This window comes from Hoplias malabaricus, chromosome 5, assembly GCF_029633855.1.
Source record: "Hoplias malabaricus isolate fHopMal1 chromosome 5, fHopMal1.hap1, whole genome shotgun sequence".
In the NCBI taxonomy this organism is placed as follows: domain Eukaryota; kingdom Metazoa; phylum Chordata; class Actinopteri; order Characiformes; family Erythrinidae; genus Hoplias; species Hoplias malabaricus.
In genome coordinates, this window is record NC_089804.1 from 2,446,029 (window position 1) to 2,466,215 (window position 20,187).

At 36.2% G+C, this 20,187-nt stretch overlaps 1 protein-coding gene across 1 annotated transcript; it reads left to right on the forward strand.

Moving 5' to 3' along the window:
- The first annotated feature begins 6,403 nt into the window (after positions 1 to 6,403).
- LOC136696416 (NACHT, LRR and PYD domains-containing protein 3-like) lies at positions 6,404 to 19,294 on the forward strand. The gene is made up of 17 exons (XM_066670816.1): positions 6,404 to 6,524; positions 8,886 to 8,960; positions 9,226 to 11,008; positions 11,476 to 11,649; positions 12,057 to 12,230; positions 12,355 to 12,528; positions 12,661 to 12,761; positions 13,586 to 13,658; positions 13,907 to 14,080; positions 14,203 to 14,376; positions 14,676 to 14,849; positions 14,947 to 15,120; positions 15,351 to 15,524; positions 16,851 to 17,024; positions 17,379 to 17,552; positions 18,174 to 18,347; positions 19,273 to 19,294. Exons 1-17 carry the CDS (start codon positions 6,404 to 6,406, stop codon positions 19,292 to 19,294), a joined length of 4,089 nt encoding a protein of 1,362 aa, XP_066526913.1.
- Positions 19,295 to 20,187: the final 893 nt, after the last annotated feature.

A 20,187-nucleotide genomic window follows, 5' to 3' on the forward strand; every position in this document is an offset into this window, starting at 1 on the left:
GTCATTAACACAAATACTTAACACCACTTGAGTGACCTGCTATGAATATTTTGAGGTTGCTTCACACACACAGTCGGAATAAATTGAAAAAGAACACAAACATTCACATACTTGCAGCTGTCTTCACAGAGGTCATGGAAAAACTCTTAATATTAATAATAAAATTGGAACACAACCATCTAGATGCTTTAATTTCACATCTCTTCATGGTGTGCTGTGGCCTGAATGTTTAATACTGTTAGTTATAATATCAGTGTGCATGGTCATCCTGTGGTGAGACTTCAGAGTCAATTACACAACAAATAACTGACTAACAAACCCAAGACAGGCTCCAAGTAGACCAATACATTTTATCATAATTTGTTGGTGGTTGTTTTCAGTAATAACCATGTTTAGTTGTGGTATGTTTAATTGTAGAAGCTCATCAGTAGCATCATACAAGAGGCATTGTAGATTACACAGAAATAGCTACAGGGATAGTTTTCCATGCAGATATCCAGGGTGTGGGAGCTGGTTTGCCTCTTATAATTAAATCAATGTGCACATAACTAGAGCACATCCAGATGCTATTAGAATGGCATTGTTCAATTGCATTAAGTGCCTTTTTTGAAAAGCCTGATAGAGCTAATAATTTTTGTATGGAAAAAAGACTGATTCAACAACTGACAAACATTCATGTATGTCAGCCTGCTGTGCCACGCCAGTGAAAATCTGTACTTTTTATTATTTTTTCAGTTATATGACAATAATATCAGGATGCAGATTTTTCATCTCTACTCAACCAATTCAGTTGTTGCTAATAAGAGTAATACCCTTGAGACATTGTATGAAAGTGGAATATTAGTCATACTGATTTACAACTTGGGAAGCTTAAAATTAGAACAGATAATATGCATTGTGTTAAAAATTAAACAATGTGTTTCAATTCATGAGATTCATGATCTTCAGTTCTGTTTAGACAAGAGTTTTGTAATGTATGGACATTTGCATTCATTTTGATATTAGTGTGTTTCTCAGGAAATGTTTATGTTGTATAGCTTTATGCTCAGAAGCTCACATTTCTTATTATTTTTCTTTCAGAAATGTGGAAAATACTCCACCTCCAAGCAAAGACGACGGCGTCAACCAAGTCTGCAACCACCAACGTGTAAACACATGGTCCTTCCACATCTGCTCTGCAAGTTTAGCATTTTGCATTACACAACTCAGCACAAAACTTTGAAGTGGTACAGAAAACTGTTTCTTCACTTCTTGGACATTGCTGCTACCAATGCCTACATTCTCCACAACAACTTATGCAACAGGACAGCCTGACCCACAAGGCATTCATGGAAGAGCTTGTTGAACAGCTGTGTGGTATGCAAAAACCCCATGGAAATGTGAACAGTGTGATGTCTACCTTTGCATGCAGCCAGACAGAAACTGTTTTAGAGACTGGCATCTTTTGTTGAACTGACTCAAATATATATACACACACAAGGATATACAGTATGACTATCTTTAGTATATTATCACTATGTTTACATGTGAACACATTTTCCATTTATTTTAATTCATGCCAGTTATTTATTTTTTTGTTTTTATTGCTTGTTTAGTTCTCTTTTTTTGAAATAAACTGTGATAAACTCTGCCTCTGGTCTCTTCTCTTTTGACAGCTGTGGCAGTGACAGCTAATGGGCCATTCATTAGGCAGTGGGGTGGGGACCTCGCACCTCGGTTTTCGCACCTATCTTCATACATATGCAACGTAGGAGCCAGTGACTGAGAAAAACAGAGTGTCACCTCACATTTGTTATGTCCTAAGTATAAAATTACATACAATTTATGAAAAGTAGAATCAGCAGTGTGTTGCCAAGACCCGTGTTCACAAAGTTTTGACCTCAAAGGTCCCGGTGAGAAATGTTTAGAATGTGTTTTTTCACAGTATATCAGCACTTCTGAAAATAGGTTTTTGGAAAGTCTAAGTTTAGAGTAAATTTAATCAAAATGTAGATGTATGACACTCTTACTGATTCAACACTGTTGTTGCAGAGATAGTTCTGAAAAATGCATGTGTAACACTTTGAAATGATTTTTTCTCAGATGCGTACAATTTGTAAAACAATCAAGGCATGTCAGACTACACCAGGGTGTCTGAAAACCCCTCAGACTCCAGGGGGTTAAGAGTTTCTCAGGTCCTATAGCCATTGCAAAATATAATATAGACATGGTCAAATATATTGTCAGTCCTATAAAGTTATATATATATATATATATATATATATATATATATATATATATATATATATAAATATATATATAAAACTTTGCCTGCATTTATAGTATTTATTTACTATGTTATGTTCCTTAATTTGCTGTATAATACCACATCATGCAAAAATAAATGGAATATATTTCAAGTAAATTATTAAATGTAGGATATTATTCAGTAATTACACAACACTCTATTTCTTCTGTAAACTATTCATCAAATTGTACAATAATTCTCAATAATTCAAAAATCAAATTCTAAAATAAAAACAATTTTCAGAAAACGATAATTGTACTGTATACTTCTAAAAAAACACAGCACAGCATTTACATTAAATTACTAAAAATTATATTTCTACATTAAAATGTTCACCAGATCTCACACTTCTATAATTTAATACCTTCCAAATAAAATACTGTTTCTACAATACACTACAAATACAATACAATACAAACTGAATAAAATCAAGTAACAGTTCACATAATGTAAAATATAACTATATTCTACAGCAATATACTCACTATGTGACAATTTAAATATTTCTAATGAACTTCACTTTGTATTGTTGTGAAAAATAATTTTATTACTTTGTGTTAGTGGACAAATATCCTTAAATGATTAGTTAAAATTAAGCATTTATAATTGTGTGAAATCTTGTATCTTATATGTACTCATATGAATGATTAACCAGTATCTAGACATGCATTTAAACAGTTTAAAATCTGCACAATAACTGGCATGATGACTCACCTTTCTAAATTCTTAGACCTCTAACATTGAACAGGTCTGCACTTAGGCCATACCAAGCTCATATAAATTAAAAGTGTTAGCCAAAAGGGGGAGTTGAACTTTAGGGCATCTCAGTGACCTTAAGTCCATTAGTGACTCCTCTAAATTTTGGTGACAGAAAAGGAGTGTGGGAAAGAAAGGTACTTGTCAGAAGGGCATGATGAGTGTTTTGGGGTCACAGGTGCATGGGAAACCTACACGGAGAAACATGAGTACTAACATGTCTTATTATGCATATTAATATATGTTAATCAGCCAGAAACGCCTTGCCAGCAGGGTATACGTCATATCAGCTATAAAACTGGAGTCAGATGGGGGGAGAGGTCAGAACTTTGCGTGGAAAGGGCACTTTGCGTTTCTTATGTATTAGTTCTCCTGGATCCAGTATTGTAAATAAATACTTTGATTTGCTTTTAACTTCACTCGACTGGTTTCTGCAACACTTCCGGAACGAGCACGCCTCCCTGAGGAGGAAGGTTGTATTTTGAAACTTTTTGATATTTTCTAAATTTTAATTACTTTGGGAACGGTCTAAAAAAGACCATTTTTACCTTTAGTATCTAGATTAAATTACTCACCACACCACACAACTTTGTATTTCCAAAGTAAAGAAAACCTCAATATTCCAAAGATATAAGTTACACTCTACTGTCTAGTGCAGTAAAGCTGTGACCCTGTTTACATGAAGAACACCTGAGTTATTGTAGAACTCACCTGAATTCTCCTGCAGCAAACAGTAGAGTAGCACACACACACATAGCAGCATCTTCAATACCAGACTGATATAGTGTGTCACTGGCCTTTCATCACAGATGTCCATTCTGAGACTGAGAGAATTGTGGAGGGTGTTTTAAACTCTCTGGCTCATTCACCACATCCTTTTTTGCTGTTTGAGAGACATGCGAAAACAAATGTTGTCACTTGGTGATAAAAAAAGCTTTATATCTAGCTCTCTTGCTATTTCTCAAACTGCTACTGTCCACTTTCAGACTAAAGGATGTGTGAATGCCTTATTCACTCTCCAGCATATTCAATACCTTCGGTGAAATCTTCTGCATATTTTTCTCACAATCACTTTGAACAGATACATTAACGAAATATTTCAATATATGCAACATTATTCACTACTGATGCCCTCACCTTACTGTGACAGATGTTGGCTTTTGCACTTTTCAGAGATAACAGTTTGAATGGTTCTATTGTCTTTGGCCTAAAGAATTACATGTCCAAATATCATTAAAAAAATTGTGGACTCATCTGATCACAGCACATTTCCACTGTCTTTCAGACTAACTGAGATGAGTTTCAGGTTATGTTTCTTGAAGAAGAGATGGACTGTATTCAGATACTGCAGTTTTTTTACATTTCCTGAGCCCATGTGGCTGTATCATCACACTAGCATGATAGTTCTATCAGTAATATTTTTGTCATAGCATTCTCCTCACTTCTTCTGTTACAAATCTAGGTATAAAACTTGACCCACATTTATCACTTGACAATCATATTCGCCAAAGTCATTTAGCCAAAGTCTCTTTCCTCCTTCTCAAAAACATAACAAATCTCCTTCCCTACCTCCCCCAACCAAACACTGAAAAATCGGTCCATGTCTTCGTCTCCTCCAGGCTGGACAATTGCAATGCCCTCTACATTGGGATCTCTGGAAGAAGCCTACAGAAGCTCCAGCAGATTCAGAACTATGCTGCCAGGATCCTGATGAGGAAGTGCAAATATGAGCACATTACACCCATTCTACAATCTCTACAATGGCTACCCATCCACTACAGAATCCAGTACAAACTCTGTCTTCTCACTCACCAATGTCTTCATGAAACGCATTGTTCTACCTCAAAGTGGTCCTTACCCCGCACAATACCTCAAGACATCTCGGTTCAACCAACGCCTATTGCCTTCAGCAGCCCCCGACCAAACTCTCTGCTATGGGAGACCGGGCTTTTCAAGCTGTTGCCCCATGTCTTTGGAATGCACTCCCAGATTCTCTGAGGGCACCACAGAGCATGGAGTCTTTAAAAAAAGCAACTAAATACTCTTTTATTCAAAAAGGCTTATTAGGACTTTTTTTTATTTGCTTGTTTCTTAATGGATTTTTAATGTTTGCTTCTGACTATGCTGTAGCACTTTGACATTTCTTTGAAATGTAAAGTGCATTACAAGTAAAATGTATCATTATTATTATTATTATTATTATTATTATTAATATTATTATTAGTTTCTCATGCAGTGCCATCTGTGGGCTGGTAGGTCACCCTCATTCAGCAGTGGTGTCCGGCCTTATATTTTATGAACTGAGCTCCTGAATCTTCCAAAGTGAAAGCTATCTTGAGCTGAAAGTTTATATAACTGTTTGATGATCTTATGATGATTGACTCAAAGTGGTGGATTTTATATCTTTTTATGTTCTCCTATTTATAGTAAACATGGTAAAAATGGTGGAACCTGAATATTCTATAGACCAGGAATATTTAATTAGAATTCAGTGAGGTCCAGTTAGAGGACATTTTCTCAGGCAGAGATCATTTCTAACTTGTGTTATGATTCAGTGCCATATCCTGTAGTAGCCTAGTAGTGCTATCATCATTTTATATCATCAACAACTGAAAGACAAAACAAATTACAGTTCAATATATTTAAATAATATTTATTGTTTTAAATGTTTTTTCTTTTTTTAGAGCCACCATCTGAATTAATTTTTCTCTGACTTGCTTTATTCTCAAACTGCTGCATCTCACATTTATGATCACTGCTATAAAGAGATAAGGTTATTATGACAGCATGAACATTGACCTTTCTTATCTGAAGTCCAAGTAGTGACTCGCCCTTTAAAGGCCTGTTCTGGGACTAGATGAGCATAACCTACAGTAGGATAAAGAGAGTGAGTATTTGTCTACTTAATTTGTAAATGTATTGTACAAAATCTATATGGAATATATGTAGAGAATGGGAATGTGACATGAACCTCTGTGAGCAACGCAAGGCATTTTGGGAAAACAGGACAATCGGAGAATGGATAGATAAACATTGCAGTGTTGTGTATGTTATCCAGCCTAAAACTATGTTGTGTTTGCTCTTCTCACAGTCCATTCTTTTGTTCTATACCAAAAATTCAATGCGCTGTTACATAGTTGCTCATTCTCTGTACTGGTTTGCTGTAGAAATCACTGATTACCTATATGTTGATTAGTTTACAAAAATATTAGTCTCATTTGACTTTGTATGTAATCTATTATATAGTGCTCCATCTATATGTCAAACAAAGACAATAAAGTTAGTAAATTTTTCATTCAGCAATGACATAATTATTATTTAATTTTTAGCAATGTTTATAACGTAAATGTGGGCTAGAAGATGGACGCCGATTCTGATTCTCTCCAGACCAAAATTACAGCTCACTCAGGAGGAACCGTATGTGCACCTGTGCTCCATGGGAATCTTTTTCATGGTCAAGTTGTATTTAACCTACATGGAGGTAAATGATATGTTGTAAAACACAGCTTAGGCATTAAAATTTTTGTTCAGTTGAGCATCTAAATTTCTCTGTGTGTTCTAATCATGTTATCTGTAGATGTTGCATTAGCAGTGAAAACAAAAACACCAAATACAGTGTACACAAGTGTTCACTAGAGCTACATTCACACAGCAGATAAAGGAGGACCATATATGATTTTGTGATCAAATCGGATCTTTTAATTCTGCTGTTCACTCTCTGAATATAATCAGACATATATCTGTCATAAGTCTGAAAAGATGATGCACATGCAAAAAAAGACAATTCTTCAGACTCACTGACCAGAAGAAAAGGTCCATATCTTTCATCCAAAGCATTTCATTTTGAAATTAAGTAATGGAAATTGGCTAGAGTTATACTGTGATTTATTGCAAAACATACCTTACCTTTTTGTTCAAAATTATTTCTATGTGAAAAACAGTATAAACAGACTTAAAAGTATATTAAAATATGAACTGATGCCAAAAGTAATAAAACATTGGCCAGGTGTACGAATGTTCCTTTCACTCTAAGTGCATATTTGCTTGTCCTCTTGTAAACATGAGGTTTGCAAAGAGGAAATGAGCACTGACTAACTGAATATTTCCATGATCTACATTTGAGTAGCTTCATATCGATTTGAACTTATATAAAAATAATAAATATCTACTATGTGTTTATAGAACTACTTCTACAAATTTTATTTGCTCATAAATGAGAAACAGTAGGCTGGATTAGGAAGTTTCATTTGTTTTTTGTTTTTTTGAAAATGCATCAACCAGTTGGTTTCCATGTCCAACACATCTCAAATTGAAAAGAAGATACTTAGGACCTGAGTCGACCTCAAGCTACATGAAGTGACGTAAAGCCATATGAATTCTGATCTGGCCGTCTGAGTGGCATTGCCATAGATCGGATATGGATAGGATTTCAGTACAATGTGTGTATTAACATAGGAAAACAAATAACACATTTGTGTCATGCAAAGCAAGAGATCAGATGTGTACTTTTTTTAACTGACACTTAAAATGAATGGCAGCAACCTCTGAACCCGAACCCCGCATTTTGCGGGGTAGAAACACACATTATAAAATCAGCTTTGTAAGTCTTGAATGTCTGAATGCTTCTGTGAGCTCCGTATACCGTTAGAAAGCGCAGATCCTACCGTTTCTAAAAATAGCGCTCTCATCGCGGTGCTGTGAAGCCTCTGGGAGTAATCCAGTGTGAAAAACCACCTAAAAATCAAGGCGCTCCTTCAAAATTTTTGTCTTATGTCCTTGTCATGAAAGACTAATGATAGGCGCTAAAATCAGGGAAAAAAACCGCTGCAAAGGCACAAGAAAGACGCTGTTTACTTTCAGTTTCGTTTTGACTCACATAACGTCAACCCACGCTGTCTCTGGGCAGAAAAATATGAGTCATCAGCAAAAACATATTCCTATTATTGATTTATAGTTTTTCAAGGTTTTTTTTAGGTTTCACGTCAAATAACACTGCAATAGATCAACAAATATAAACTAAAAAGCTTAAATAATTATTTATTGTGTGTTTTCTAAATAAACAAGTATTATTTCTTCATTTTTTTAAAATATTATAATAATAATAATAATAATTGTAAATATTATCAGCATCTGAGAAAACTGCCAAAGTACCAAAATGTTTTTTATTTGTTGGGATATTGTCCATATTTGCCCTGAACTAAATTCCTGAATGTCTGGGCCTGCTGTGACTGTCAGAACTTTATCAGTCATACATCCCAGAGCTTAGAATATCAAGAAAAATATGTCCGTCTGATGCTAAAAATTTATTTTGTCACAGTAATATGACATGTAATAAATTAGCATCAAAAATGCTTATGTTTTCAACTAAAATACACCTCACACTAACAATCTGTGTCAAGATATCCACTGTGGGAATATGATTTCAAGGCTGTACATTGAGAAATATGAAAAAAAAAGCAGGTGCTAGGTAAAAGTTTTGGTCAAAACATGACAAATTTATAGAAAAATTGATTTATCGGTCAGCATGAAAACCTCAAGTGATTACATATTTGAGTAGCTAAGGTTCTTTAGAAAATAAAACAACATAGCCATATTCAATATGTCACATAATTACTGTTTAAATGCAACTGAAAGAGGCACTGACAATTAAACGGAATAGCAAAATAGCTATATATATATAGGGTCCATCGACCCTATACCCGTACCCTTCTTTGACAGCAAATTTTCTTTGATGATTCTGCTGTTAAGATTCCTCCCTATTTGACAATGTAAATGTTTATCAAGACTGAAGTAGCAGAAAACATGTTTTTATAAAAAATTAAAGCCTAATTGTTCACCACAGCTGAGAAACCTTCCAGTTCTCGTACCAACACAGCTCAAGTTGGGAGCACAGCTGAGTCTCCTGCATTCCATGAAGGTAATCAATAAAGATATGTATTGTGTTATAAATAGACACTTCGTCTTTTTAAAATAACATTTTTGGCACAGTCTTTAATGAACACAGTGCGTAATACATTGTCAAACCTCTTCAATATCTTCCAGTATAGTACTGTAAAAAGTGTACATATTCAATGTATATATTTAAAATTCTACCTTAGTAATTCCATACTGCATGCTCAACATTTTAGAAAAAAAAATCATATCCCAACATGTTTCTAATGTTGCCTTTTTCTGCTTTCTAGAACAAATCTCAGTGAATAAACAAAAACACAAATCCAAGTTGCAGAAGAAGTTCCAGAAAGTTAATGAAGGACTTGCCAATCAAGGCAATGCATCACAACTGAATGACATCTACACAGAGCTCTACATCACAGAGGGTGGGAGTGGAGAGGTCAATATCCAACATGAGGTGAGACAGATTAAAATAACTTCCAGGAAACAAGAAATACAGGACACTCCTGTCAAATGCAATGACATCTTCAAAGCCCTACCAGGACAAGACAAACAAATCAGGACTGTGCTCACGAGAGGCATTGCTGGAATTGGAAAAACTATCTCTGTGCAGAAGTTCATTCTGGATTGGGCTGAAGGGAATGCGAATCAGGACATCACCATCATATTCCCACTACCTTTCAGGGAGCTGAACTTGATGAAGGGCAAAAAGCTGAGTCTGACTAATCTTCTTCACTGCCTTTTCCCAGACACAGAAATACTGCCATTCTTAGAGTTTGATTCCACCAAAGTTATATTCATCTTTGATGGTCTAGATGAATATCGATTACCTCTAGATTTTCAGAGCAATGACAGCTTGTTTAATCCAGATGAGCCAGCTTCAGTGGATGTGCTGCTGACAAACATCATCAGGGGCAATTTGCTTCCCTCTGCTCTCCTCTGGATAACCACTCGACCAGCAGCAGCCAATCGGATCCCTCCTGAGTGTGTGGATCAGGTAACTGAGATACGAGGCTTCAGTGACTCTCAGAAAGAGGAATACTTCAGAAAAAGTATCAGTGATGAGAATCTTGCTGAGAAAATCATTACACACATAAAGTCAACAAGAAGTTTGTACATCATGTGCCACATCCCAGTTTTCTGTTGGATTGCAGCCACAGTTCTAGAGAAGATGTTTGATGAAGCAAAGAATGAAGAGATCCCCAGGACTCTGACTCAAATGTTCACCAGATTTCTGATCTTTCAGACTAAACAAGGGAGCCAGAAGTACCAAGGGAATTGTGTGTTGGATCCTCAGCAGGCGAGAGAATGTTTTCTGGCACTGGGAAAACTGGCTTTCCAGCAGCTAGAAAATGGCAATCTGATTTTCTATGAGGAAGACCTGAGAAAGTGTGGCATTAATGTCAGAGAAGCTTCTGTGTACTCAGGAGTGTACACACAAATTTTCAGAGATGAATTTCAGCTAGATCAAGTGTTTACATTTGTCCATCTGAGCCTTCAGGAGTTTCTGGCAGCATTGTATGCATTTCTGTCCTTCATTCTAAACAAGGAAAATGTCTTAAAACCAAATGCCTCTGGAATGCACAGTCTGTTCAGCAAATCAAGTATGACAATGTTTCTCAAAAATGCTGTGGACAAAGCTTTGCAGAGTGAGAATGGGCACCTGGACCTTTTTCTTCGTTTCCTTCTGGGCCTTTCACTGGAGACCAATCAGACTCTATTAAAAAGCCTTTTGCCGCAAAGAACAAGCAACTCTCACAGCATTAAAGAAATCATCAAGTACATCAAGAAGAAGATAAAGGATATTTCTTCACCTGAGAAGTCCATCAATCTGTTCTATTGTCTGAATGAACTTAAAGATCAATCTCTTGAGCAGGAAGTACAAACTTACCTAAGTGAAAGTGGTAGTGATCTCAGTAAAGCTAAACTTTCTCCTGCTCAGTGGTCAGCTTTAGTGTTTGTGTTGCTGAACTCAGAAGAAGACTTGGATATTTTTGACTTGGGCAACTATGTAAAATCAGAGGAATGTCTTGTGAGAATGTTGCCAGTTGTCCAAGCATCCACATGTGCAAGGTATTATCAGACATACAGCCAACTCTATAATTATTAGTATACTAGAAACAAAAGAAAATAGGTTTTAATAAAGTATTTGTGGAGGATTAACTTGATCCCATAATGAACATTTGTCAAAAGGGTATTAATTTCTTTCCATGTCCAAAAAAAAAAATATAATATATATATATATATATATATATATATATATATATATATATATATATATATATATATATATATTTGCAGAGAAATTTGATTTGCAAAAATCTGAATTAGATATAATCAATTATTTTACAGATATGTTCACACCTAGTCCTCAATCACAACTTTCACAAAGTGATATATGCAGAATTAGGCAGTTACCAAAAACTGAAGTGGTAGTTGTGTGAACAATTAAATATATTCAGGATGTAACAGTAATTGTTGTAAAAAATACTTGTATATATGTATACTTAACATTTTGGTGTTTGGAATTTTTCTCCTAGCATTTCTTACTGTAATATCACAGAGAAAAGCTGTGGAGCTCTGGCATCTGCTATCAGCTCAACGTCCTCAAGTCTGAGAGTACTGAACCTGTCTCACAATCAGCTGCAGGATTCAGGAGTTAAACTGTTATCTGTTGGCCTGAAGAGTCCACAGTGTAAACTGAAAATGCTGTGGTGAGATCATGATTCATTTTAAAGTGGGTTGAATGGGATTTGATTATGAGTATGTTTTCAAATGTGCCTTATTTATTTATTTATTTATTTATTTAATTCTGTGAAGGTCATCCCCTTCCTTATGTAGGTATTACCTACCTCATTTAGGTGAACACCATAATAAGTATTTGGGGTAGGATAAATGTTAAGGGTTTAGAGCAATTAATATACATTTAAATCCTTAATACCTGACATCTGAATGTTTTAAGGTTCTTTTGTGCTTTATATCAATGATATTTAGTATTGATATATGTAAAATAATTTTGTAATTGAAAAATTGGTAACACTTTCTATAAAGTGCATATTTATAAGTCTTTATGAACTCTAATAATGCCCCATAAATAAAAATGCCCCATCTTTTTCTGTAGGCTGGAAAAATGCAGTTTTACAGATAAAGGCTGTGCTGCTCTGGCTAAAGCTCTGAAATCAAACCCCTCACATTTGATAGAGCTTCATTTGAACTATAATAAACCAGGAGATTCAGGAATAAAGGAACTTGCTGGTCTACTAGAGGATCCACAATGTAAACTGGAGAAACTACAGTAAGTTATTTTCTCTTTTACCTTTTCTAGTTACAAACACTATGGTAACTAATTATAAATAAAATACAAAATATAAAATTTGTGCAAAGACCACCATAAACACACAATAATCCTCATTCTGCAGGCTGTGTAACTGCAGTATTACATGGGAAGGCTGTACTGCTCTTGTTACAGCTCTGAAATCCAACCCCTCACATCTGAGAGAGCTGAATCTGAATTGGAATGCAGTTGGAGACACAGGAGTGAAAGATCTTTGTGATCTGCTGAGGGATCCACGGTGTAAACTAGAGAAACTACTGTGAGATACTGAATTACATATATGTACAATATTTAAATTGTAAAATTCAGATTGTGTAAATGAAATATAATGTCTCTAAAGTTCATAATTTGTGTTGATACATTCTTATATTTGCCCCTTGTATTTTCACAGACTTGAATGCTGCCGTGTTACAGAGGAAGGCTGTGCTGCTCTGGTTAAATCTCTAAAATCAAACCCTTCACACCTGACAGAGCTGAACATTAAATACAATAAATCAGGAGAAAATACCATGAAGGAGCTCTCTGACCTTAAGGAGGATCCACAATACAAGCTGAAAAAACTAATGTGAGTTACTGAAAATGGTATATGAATGTGTGTTCAGACTTGTAGCTTGATTTCCTTTGGTCTGGACCAAACAAGAAAATGAATTATAGCTATATTTTTGTCTTGGCTTGGTTTGAGTTCACACTTTTACAATCTAACCAATGTAAGTGACATGTAAAAATAACAGGTCTGACTTTTATTTAGCAACCCAGTCATCAGCTGGACTAAATGCAGGGTTCTGGGTGATTACCTGGAGGTCATTTTACCAACAGGGAACATAGAAAGAAGTGATAAAATGGAAAAAGAAATCAAAACAGCACCTGAAATGCATCAACTGAATAAAGCAGAGCAATTCTGCTACAGAGAGAGGATGTTAGGAGGTCTGTCCTCTGTACATTGTTTGTTTTTAATCCTGGGACATTGCTTCCTATGTTTGTGTTGTTTAGATGGCTTTGGTTTGTGTTACATTCACATTTGAAGCAAACTCCAGTTCTTTTAGAAACTGACAAAGCCCCACCTGCTCAACTGGCCTCACTCTGCTTGTTTTGTGCGCAAATGGGTTTTGAAAACAAGCGATCACACTTACCCTAATGAACCGCACTAACAGAGCAATTGCACCAGGGTTTGTTTTAATCAAACCAAAGCTGACAAATGTGAAAATACGCTTAATATATACATGTTTAAACCACCAGATGGCTGAGATTTATAATATTCTTTCCCAGCAGGCTGTGTCCACCAATGCAAGTGCATAATTTAAACCTTAATAGATGTTACCTAGCAGACTCAGGAATGAAGCTACTGTCCAGTTTATTGAAGGACACTGATTCCAGTCTTCAGACACTACAGTAAGGTTTTGACTTGTTGTTTTCCCATACAATATGTAAGTCTTTCCTGTCTATGGCATTAAAGGGCTTTCCTCCTCACCTCCCCTATAAGATGCTTTAAGGTACCACTAGTTTTACTCTGTGTGTTTTCCCAAAATCATATTTTAGCTTAATAACAAGCCTGGGCATTATGTTTTTTAATTCCTTTAGCCATATCTGTGAGTCCATGTGTGTCTGTGATACCATTTTTTTCCTTATTTTTCTTCCAGACTGGGTCTTTGTAATCTCACAGATGAAAACTGTGCAACTTTGGCCTCAGCTCTCAGCTCAGAGACATTAAGTCTGAGAAATTTGTATCTGAGTTACAATAAACTGCATGATTCAGGAGTTAAGCTGCTCTCTGCTGGACTAGAAAACCCACACTGTAAACTAGAGACACTGTTGTGAGATCACCATATCATATTTCTTTTTACATATCCACTTATAGGAGTTGAGCTACAAGTGCAAGTACAAATAAGTAGGACCTAATATATAATTACCTAATTAATTTCCATTTTTCCTGCAGCCTGGGCAATTGTGATCTTACACAGAAAAGCTGTGCAACTCTGGCCTCAGCTCTCTGCTCAAAATCTTCATGTCTGAGAGAACTGGACCTGAGTAAAAATAACATAAAAGATTCTGGAGTGAAGCTGCTCTCTGCTGGACTGGATGATCCACGCTGTAAACTGGAGACTCTGAGGTATTATGAGATTCATGTTATTGAATGAATCGTGTATATACTTACACCTATATAGATTTTTATATAGCTTTTTCTAGACATTCAGTGATCTTGTGATTAGCTGGAATATTAGAGAGTCACCTCAACTACCAGCAATGTGCATTTATGGTTTACCTCTGAAAATCACTGATATTTTTTTTTTTTTACATTTAAAAACAGTTTGGCTAAGAGTCCAGTTCCATCTTTCTGCAGTACTTACAGGGTACAATTATGTATGTAAGAAACCATAATTCTCACACATTTTCTATGTTCTCTTGCAGTCTGGTGGGTTGTGATATCACAAAGAAAAGCTGTGAAGTTTTGGGCTCAGTCCTCAGCTCAAAGTTTTCAAGTCTGAGAGAACTGCAACTGGGTTTCAGTGCACTACATGATTCAGGAGTGACACTTCTCTCTGCTGCACTGGAGAGTGCTAACTGTAAACTGGAGACACTTGGGTAAGATTTTCATTTTCATTTCATTTTCATTTTCTCACCACAGATTTGGATATAAATATTGATCACTGTTCACTCTAAAAATAAATTCATCTTATAGGCTTTCAGGATGCGAATTCACAGAGGAAAGCTGTGCAGCGCTGGCCTCAGCTCTCAGCTCAGAATCTTCAAGTCTGAAAGTTCTAAACCTATATGCCAATAATCTGGGTGATTCAGGACTTAAGCTGATTTCTGCAGGAATGGCAAATTCTAACTGTAAACTGGAGGCTCTGGGGTAAATGTATCTTTTGTCCAGTGGAAGAAAATCAAATCTTATTTATAAGAGTTTAAAGTAACTATTACTATTTACAAGAAATTTGACAAGCTTGTGGAAAGCATCATGCATGTTGTGTAACACTTTCATTAATACATTAAGAGTATTTATTATGGTATAGTTACTGAATATTAGTATTTCTATATAAATACTGAACTCACTTTGGTGGTTATTTCTGTCTCTTTCTCCAGGCTATTTTACTGCTTGTTTTCAGAGGATGGCTATGCTTCTCTGGTTTTAGCTTTGAAATTAAACCCTTCACACATAAAGTTACTGAATGTGGGCTCCAATGTAATAACAGACTCAGGAGTGGAGCTGCTCTCTGCTCTACTGGAGAATCCACACTGTAAACTGGAGCAACTAAAGTTAGTAAGAGCTTGAATCTTTTTACACAAACATGCAAATATATCACACATATACAATGTAAAGAGGAATTCTGTATATTATGTTCACACGGTTGTTTCATTAAAGAAATATTACTACATATATTTTGGTAAATGGCCTTGACATTTTAAATGAAAAAGGTTTCAGGGACGTTAACTACCTTAAGTGCTATGTCTTGTACATGGGAGACCCCAAGTGAAGGGGGTGCAACACAATTTGTGATGTGACATTACCAGGGCCAGAAATGTACAAAGACACAATGTGGAAAGTCAGTATTAAAGTTTACTAGAGCGTGAGTGCTGTGTGAATGTTCAAACTTGTCTAATTTTGGATTTGAAAACTTAACCTTTTCCAATGTGGACATTTGCAACACCACTGTACCACACCCTGGCAAGTGTGAGCATGTTCTCACCTGTCTATGATGGTAGTAATTGGAACAGTGGGGGAAATGGCAAAAAATGATGTGCTATTCAGTATGTTTTCTTTGTTGTAAAGAGTAAACAAAACATATCTTTTCTATGTAATCTGATATTCATTTATTGGTTTTATTTTCCTTTGTTTATATTCTGTTTTTATATGCTTTATTTTCAGATTTTTGTCATCTCTATGTTCATCTAATTTTTGCCTTTTTAGTCTCTTATTTTTAACTTTTGTATTCTTCATTGTTTTTCTGTTGTTTGTCTCCTATTCACTTTTGTTACTTTTTCATTTCTTGGCTGCAAAAAAACTTTGAGGGTTTCTCTGGAGTTTATATAGCCATCTCTCCAGTTAAACATAATTTGGGCAGTCATCCTAGAGTATTGTGGTAGTTGGAGTTCGTGGCAGAGTTTGCTCTAAAGAAATGCTGCCCTAGCACCTTGTGGGCAGCAGGGGGCAACAAAGATGATCTTTTACAATATGTTTATTTAAATACTAGGAAATAGAGCCTGTTGGCTGTTGGGTCCTTTGTAGTTTGCTGGACAATTTACACAAAATTGAACACATGTAGAGATGATTTGAGGAATGTGTTTCTGCCTGCAGCACCCAGTTCCCATTCTCCTTCAGTTTTAAACTGGCCCTGTATTTTCTTGTAATGCTGTCAGTTATAGGCCTGGTATGTTTTTCTTGGACTTTTAAACTTCACTTAAACACTAATTAAAATCATACAATGATAGAAAACATCAGGAAGAAATATTTTCTGCTTGTGTATAGCTTATGTTAAATGTCAGCCATCACTACACAGATGTTGTTATGTGTTTGGTGGTGGGTTGGGGTTTTGAAAATGCTGCTTTGAAAAATTGTGTATTTGTATTTTTTTTGTACTTCAGGTTGAAAAACTGCAGTCTCACAAAGAAGAGCTGTGTAGTTCTGGCCTCAGCTCTCAACTCAAATTCTTCATGTCTGAGTGAACTGGATCTAAGTAACAATAACCTGCAAGATTCAGGAGTGAAGCTGCTCTCTGCGGGACTTGAGAGCCCACTGTGTAAACTGAAGTATCTAAAGTGAGGTCATCACTTTATTTAACTGTGCTAGCTGTGCCAGATGGCATTTGGCTTTTTGTTGTGTGCTATGCATACGTAGCATAAACATATATGCAGGGACACTTTGCTGGTTGTTCACAGCCCTAATATGTTTTCTTTTTTTTTGGGAAGCCTCAGGCACCACATATCTAACTTATATTGCCTTATATTTGTCAAAATCTTTATTAAATTAAGATTAAATATTTTTTTTTCTGATTATTTAATGTTACTTCTACAAAATATCTTTCTTTCTTAATTATCGTGTACTTATCTATTAAGAAAGTGTTTTGTTTTCAATGTTTTGTGTTTGTTTGTGTTTTATAATATATTTTCTAGGTTGTGTGGTTGTAATCTAACAGCAAAAAGCTGTGCAGCCCTGTCCTCTGCTCTCAGCTCAAACTCCTCTATCCTGAGTGAGCTTTACCTGAGTAAGAATGATCTACAGGATTCAGGAGTGAAGCTGCTTTCTGCTGGACTGGGAAACACACACTGCAAACTACAGAAACTAGAGCAAGTTCATCCACGTCACCGTGACACTGGATAGATAGACATATGCAGAAACTAGATGTGTAATGAATCACAGAAAATCCATGATCTCTATGGATCACCCTCCACAGTTCAGGACACACACAACCACAGATCAATCTGTAAAGTTTAACTTCAACTGTGTGGAATACAGTTTTATTCTCACAGTTAATTTCTACAGTAATTATTCCCTAAATCTAAATGAAGAGATGCAGTGAAGACAGAGTGAGACTGAGCAGCTGTGTGTCCCATGAACAGAGCATGAATAAAACAACTACAGATTTTAAACACCATGCCTCAAGTGTCAGCTGCACATTAATCAGTGAGTCAGTGGATATCAGGGGTTTCTCTGTGTGATCTGAGGAGTCCCATATAGGCACAGACTGAGGGGAAACAGAAGAAATCTTGCAGTAAATGAACCTCAGAGCAATTCACTTTACTATTAAACACTATGTCAAAATTAGTCACTAATATAAATGCTTCTGGACTCTTGAGTGTTTAAGTGAAACCTATGCAAAGGGTTTTAAAAAAGATTCTGAAGGGTTCACAGACCTTCAAGCACCATTGTGCATGTGGGTATGTCAAGCTTTTCTTCATCTTTTTCAGGCTCGAGCACTGCAGCATTAAAGAGGAAGGCTGTGCTGCTCTGATTAGAGCTCTGAAATCAAACCCCTCAAACCTGAGAGAACTGAGTTTGCAAGGAAATAAACTTGGAGCGGCAGGAGTGAAGGAACTCTCTGGTCTCCTAGACGACCCACACTGCAAACTGGAGGAACTATGGTGAGTTACTGATATCTTTAAAAAATGCAAATATAAAATAACTTTATTTGATGGGGGAATATAAACATCATGTGGAAAATTAATAAAATACTAATCCTTAGCTGGAGAAGTTGAGACATTTTGTAAAGTGCAAAATAAAGTCTCACAAAGTTGTGATAATTTTGTTAACATTCTCAAAGCTTTTTTAATAACAAAAGTACAATGAAAATATCTTCACTCGTGGGTCAGACCATCACTGAACAAATAGTTTGTATTCGGAAAATAAACAAATGTCGAATCTGCAAAACACTCCATAAATGTGGAGAGAGAGAGAAGGTTTTCATCCCCTTTCTTTAATGACACTCTAAGCATTTAGAAACTGAGAAGTCTAATCCCTGCAGTTTTGTGAGTTGAATTCCTGCTGGATGTTCCTTTTATACCTTTGTATATTTTCATGTTTTTACAGCAGTGTTTCAAAAAGGAGGAATTTTTAATACTCTATAAGCTTTTCACTCTTATTTCATCCCATTACATCTTTTTTAAGAGTGTGTTGCAGGTGTCAAATTCTACATTTTTATTTTGGGCTCTTGTCTTTAAATATATCCGTATTAAAACACAGCACATACTCTTGTTTTTATTGGAAATTTCTTGGAAAAGCCTGAGATGACAAAACATGAGATTACAAAGGCTGAAGTTCAGGAGCGGGAAATGTAAAAGAGAATTAAACAGGAAATATGTACAATATATATCTGCAAACAATGTGGAATTACTTTTAAAACTGTAATAACTGGAGCTATAACTAAAAACATAAAGGTTGTATATATTTGGTTCATATCTATTGTGTAATGATTCAGAAGGACTTGTTTCTGTGTGTTTGTATTTAAAAGACTGATTTTTCTTATGACTGCATGTTTAACTTTAATTGTCATCTCTGTTTGTTCTACAGTGTCATGCCTTATCACATCTAATGTGGAATTTGAAGTGGCCTTCATACATAGAAAGTGTTGGGGAAGATCATCAAATCATTCTTTTTACAGATAATCAACACTGCTCTACGTCATTTTTAAATTTGACCCCGCTGCTTCATTCGGATATGTTTCACTAGATTACACCTCCAATGTGTATGAAATTGCTTATCAAGTATATGTCAATATGGCCATAGCCTACACTATATTCCATTCCCAAAACTCCACAAAGGACCTCCTGGTTGGGGAAGTCTTCAGTATAAAAGCTCCTCCCTCACCCTCCAGCTCTATTTTCATTGTAATTTTTAGGATTTTAACTTCTGTGAACAAACGACTTCACAGGGTGACATTCACATATTCACTCACACAATTTTGGAGTCTCCAATCTACTTACTAATGTGTGTTTTTGGAACGTGAGAGGAAACGTGAGCACCCGGAGGAAACCCATGTGGCCACAGGGAGAACACACCAAACTCCTCACAGACAGTCACCCAGAGGAAACCCACGCAGACACAGGGAGAACACACCACACTCCTCACAGACAGTCACCCGGAGGAAACCCACGCAGACACAGGGAGAACACACCACACTCCTCATAGACAGTCACCCGGAGGAAACCCACGCTGACACAGGGAGAACACACCACACTCCTCACAGACAGTCACCCAGAGGAAACTCATGCAGACACAGGGAGAACACACCACACTTCTCACAGACAGTCCCCAGAGGAAACTCACACAGACACAGGGAGAACACACCACACTCCTCACAGACAGTCACCCAGAGTGGGACTCAAACCCACAACCTCCAGGACCCTGGAGCTGTGACAGAGACACTACCTGCTGCTCCACCATGAGGCCCTGCAGCTGTCCAGTTCAAATAAAAAACAAATACAG